The sequence below is a fragment of the Gadus macrocephalus genome, chromosome 14 (assembly GCF_031168955.1).
Source record: "Gadus macrocephalus chromosome 14, ASM3116895v1".
NCBI classification, from domain to species: domain Eukaryota; kingdom Metazoa; phylum Chordata; class Actinopteri; order Gadiformes; family Gadidae; genus Gadus; species Gadus macrocephalus.
Window position 1 is genome coordinate 4,453,881 of NC_082395.1, and position 5,000 is coordinate 4,458,880.

The 5,000-nt window shown below is 43.7% G+C and overlaps 1 protein-coding gene across 1 annotated transcript in view; it reads right to left on the minus strand.

Annotated features, from left to right (window-relative positions):
* Nucleotides 1-5,000, minus strand: part of plekho2 (pleckstrin homology domain containing, family O member 2) — a 10,721-nt gene that overhangs the window by 5,177 nt on the left and 544 nt on the right. The window contains exons 2-3 of the mRNA XM_060071714.1: nucleotides 1,077-1,226; nucleotides 569-691 (exon numbers count right to left, since the gene is read on the minus strand). Coding sequence (XP_059927697.1) covers nucleotides 569-691; nucleotides 1,077-1,226 — 273 coding nt within the window. The remainder of the gene's footprint in view (nucleotides 1-568; nucleotides 692-1,076; nucleotides 1,227-5,000) is intronic.

Consider the following 5,000-nt stretch of genomic DNA (forward strand, 5'->3'; position numbering starts at 1 on the left):
GAGATAGGCTACTTCCTTCCTACTTTTGACAGGAAATAAGGCAGTCAACTCCCCTCCACCCCTTCTTGTTACATCCAGAGACTCTAGTTGTTAATAGTTAGTCGTTAACCTAACAACCTAGAACACGTGTAGGTATCCAATAAGACATGGGAGATTGTTAAAGTGGACATGATGTTGTTGACACATTACTGATGCATAGATTATACAGCATCCTCTGTGCTAAAGCATAGGACAGGAAAGCTCTGAGACATGTGGACAAACACTGCACTATGACCTATATGTATCTATCGACGTGTGGTCTGTGGCTTGTTGGCCTTGCTGTGGTCACAGCCTCACTTGTCAACTGCATGCTACTAAATTATTTAAAGCACAAAAAGTTGAATCTATTATCGCTGAGAAAGGGGAAAATAATGCTGTTTCCACTAGTTTGACAGACAAAGCGCTGTTCTTAGGTGGACAACAGCTAAAAATTATCTATGTAAATATGAGGTTCTGAAATGCTACCTCGGATACCAGTTGACAAGCGAGACACATCTGTTTGGATTTGGTGGATGATCCTTATGCTCACCTTGTTGGCACATTTGGGTTCTCGTATCAATATGAATCTGTTCCTCTTCTTGAAGAAGCTCTTCAACTCGAGGCATTTCTCAAAGTTTTCAAGGTCTAATCTCTGCAGGCAAGTTTTTAAGTCCTGAAATGCAAACAATGTAGCAAATGTTATTCAGCTGGCAATAAATTAGATTAGCTTCAAATTGATATTTTTTAGAAAGACTTTCTACCACTAGTCTGTTAGAAACTGCTTTGTAGGAAAAGCATATAGAGTACAAAGAGTATATAGGGTTAGAATATTTCCACAGTCAGACTATTACTTCCTTATTTGTAACATATTATTATTAAAACGTTAAAATAACATTTTACACAATTGTGATGAGTCACTTCCTCAAAATCTATCAATAAGCAGTTAACGCTGACAGTAAATACAACGATCTCCTAAAAGGCATCTTAGGCAATCCCAGTGGGGCTCAATGGCCTCATCTAGCCTCCGGGCTAACGAACTGTCCTGCTCCGTAGCCTACCTCGTCTTCATACACCACCACTTCGAACTTCTCCACGTGGACGTAGCGGTCCTTGTACATAGCCAGCACCCTGCCTGAGGCCTTCTTCACCCAGCCGGCCTTGCTGAGGAACCTGGCCTCTTTAGGCTGGGCCGGGTCCCCCTTCACACCCTGCATGGACACAAACCAGGCGCAGCGCATTAATGCTCGCATGCAGAGGAAAACGTCATTGCCCAGAGTTCCACTGTTCCAGATGTCAAGTTCATGAAGCACTCAGATTCATCAGCCAGTACAATGGATTAGTGCAATATCATTAGTCTTCTTGAGGTGAGTTGAGGAGGAAATTGTTAGCAAACATTAATGTGTAATCTGGGGGGGTGATCGATTTTAAAACCACATACAACATTAATACATGAGAATGAGGAATTGTGTCAATAGTTTAACTGTTGAACTGAAACTCCCTTCAAGAAACAGGACCCTGGTTCTCTAACCTTAACAGAAGTGTGTAAAGCAGGACACAAACCACTTCCTTCAACGTGTCTATGCATGTTTTATCAGATGACTAGACAAGAAGATGATTGAAAATAACCACATGATCAAATGTACTCAAGATCGGCTTCACTAAATATTAGTCAAGTCAAAAAAAGAATATTGATACCAATCCAAGCCCTAATTACTCTTCCTGAACCTAATTTCCTTATTCTGTCGCCTTAATGAATCACTTCAGGTTAGGCAGAATCACATTCATATTATGTGTTCAATGTTATCAATATGAACTATCGATGACAAGTTTCATAAGACCCGACGTTTCACGATTGGATTTAGGTCAACACATGTCAAACATAACTCAAGCGATAACTTAATTTGGTGAATGATATACAGTATCATTGTTATCAAGCAACAAATCCAGTGTTGGTTGAAGCATATAATAAACGCACAATTAGCTTTAGAACCTAGGAACGAACGCTAACTGTAGAAGCGAGACCAAGCAATACTTCACGGACTGACACTGAAGCACTGAGCCCAGCAGCTGACAGAGAAGGCTCAGCTTGTGTCTGTTTGTATCTGAGGAAATACCACAGGATATCTCTTCAGCTGGTCATCTAAATGTTCCACTTTCACTGTAACATTGTTAACCTCGCGTCCTGGCTGGCTCGGCACACAGGGACTCGCATGCTTAGTACAGATAGAGAGGAAAGAGACGAGTACAAAGTGAGAATGACCTGAGCGGTGCTGTGCACTATAGGCCAGCAGCGTAGGAGGACTGTGTAGAACTTCACACATCAACCAACCAAACAACCTTCACAGGTCACAGGGGAAACTGCCTGCATTTTCCCTCTCTCTTTCACTCTGTCTGTCTGTCTGTCTGTCTGTCTGTCTGTCTGTCTGTCTGTCTGTCTGTCTGTCTGTCTGTCTGTCTGTCTGTCTGTCTGTCTGTCTGTCTCCGTCTCTCTCTCTCTCTCTCTCTCTCTCTCTCTCTCTCTCTCTCTCTCTCTCTCTCTCTCTCTCTCTCTCTCAAATAAAAGCATGTTCTTTAGAGAAACAGATGGAGGCTAGTGAAGATGTTTGAACGACTTAGAGCCAAGATGGCCTTGCTGCTCAGAGTACAGGAGTGAACTTCTATAATAACTTGTTGCTGATTGCTTCATACAGGAAATGTGCCTGTTCTGCATTTTGGGCCGACCTAACCACAAGCTAAACACAAGCCATCGCACAAGATACCTTATTAGGCCTCTACTTTGAGCGTAAAATAACGTGGCTTTTTTTCTTGTTTGCTGCATTCAACATCTTTAATTGCCATCTAAAGTATTCCAACTTAAAACGTCCCTAACAGCATTTTACTTCCCTCGCTCGTTTTGAACAGTGAATCACTTCTATCCTGTGATTACGATGTGAAGCAACATCTCTGCCTTGTGGAGCAACAGGATCAAGCATAGAGGAGGAGGAGGAGGAGGAGGAGGAGGAGGGAGGAGGGAGGAGGGAGGAGGTAGGGAGGAGGAGAGGAGAAATCAAGCAAGGGACACACCTCGACCTACATGTGTTTCTTATTAGCTTTGGGCTGGCCATCTGGATATAATCTGCTTGTTCTTTTGGCCGTGCCGGACAAAAACTCACCTCACGACCTGACCAAACCCACCGCCCGCAGCCCATCCCAACCACCCCTATTGCAGCATCGAGGCTACTTCCTGTATCTCGCGAAACCAATTGGACGGCAACAGGAAGGAATGGGAAGGGACTGGAAAGAGAAGCAGAACCATACTGCAGAGAACGCAATGGAAAGTTGTGCTGGATCCAAGGGTGACAGAGTGTCGGGTACTCACGCTCACACAAGCGGCTACATTGTGACAGCGGCTGGCCTCATTATGTTGTCAATCTAAATCAATCAATAGATCTGACCAAAGACCAAATTCAATTAGTGACAATAGCGTGGGCTTTATTAACCGATAAGGACGTGTTATGCGGAGATAGTGTAAGATAGCATAACATACAATGACATCCGAGAATATGCGATGATTGGATATGACACTATAGGCAAAGAACACTTGACTAATCCTGTGTGGAAATTACAACCTCCACAAAGTAAAATGTGCCTCGGAGGGAGTTTCTACCTCTCTTTGAGAATCCCTGCATCCTCTCCACACCATCTCAGGGAACAGAGCGCTCTTCCCTCTCCCCAGCGACCCAAACTGAAGGGCCAGCCGCCCCACAAAACGCTTTAATTCCTTTGACACACAGAGGGGGCCTCTGACTCGTCCTGGACCACTCATATTAATGAAAAAACCAAAGGAAGTTGTGCGTCCCGGGGCGAGATGCCGATGAGGGTTGTCAAGAGAGGGTTAATTGTCCCGGGGCCCTGGTGTATAATGTGCCTGTGTGTTTTCCCCAGAGCGCAGCGGGTCAGGCAGACACGTCACGCATGCACTGTGGGTCAGTCGAGTTGCATTGCAGGGAATGAGTCACCCTATTGAGACAGGGACGGGATGGCAAGAGGTTCTGGGTAAAATATGAGGCTCGAGGGGAAATTAATAGCAGAAGAGACCGTGTGTCACTTCTCTGCTGTGTGTATCGGTGTCATTTTCATACACTTTCCATTTGGGAGCCGAACAACTGTATTAAGAGGGTTTGGTTTTATTGGGGATAGAATTTACTTATTTTGATTTGAAGAGAGCATTTTCTTTTCTTTTGTGAGATGTGAGTGTGCGTGCGTGTTTTTGTCTGTGCAGTGTTGTTTGTTTGTGTGTGTTTGTGTATGTGTGTGTGTGTGTATTTAATGTAGTGTAGTGTGTGTGTGTGTGTGTGTGTGTGTGTGTGTGTGTGTGTGTGTGTGTGTGTGTGTGTGTGTAGGTGTAATGTAGTGTAGTGTGTGCATGTGTGTGTGTCTGGCTTGTTTGTGTATTTGTCTGTACAGTATAGTGTTTGTTTGTGTTTGTATGTGTGTTTGTGTGTGTGTGTGTGTGTGTGTGTGTGTGTGTGTGTGTGTGTGTGTGTGTGTGTGTGTGTGTGTGTGTAGGAGTAATGTAGTGTGTGTGTAGGAGTAATGTAGTGTGTGTGTGTGTGTGTGTGTGTGTGTGTGTGTGTGTGTGTGTGTGTAGGAGTAATGTAGTGTGTGTGTGTGTGTGTGTGTGTGTGTGTGTGTGTGTGTGTGTGTGTGTGTGTGTGTGTGTGTGTGTGTGTGTGTGTGTGTGTGTATCATTTGATCTTTTGTTATCTCGTTTCTGTATCTTAAAACTCACTTCCTCTTTGCATTTTTCAACTTCCTGGATGATGATCGTACCACTCTCTGGCCAGTTAATCAATCAGTACAGGTATTAAAGTAGTAATTACAATCATCATCATTGCACAGAAGTTGCCCATCATTTCGCCTTGAATAGTTGTGTTAATTCGCTCCCTACTTTAATAACCCTGCTTGCTTTTATCTTTATTTATTTAGGCCTATTGTTTGCA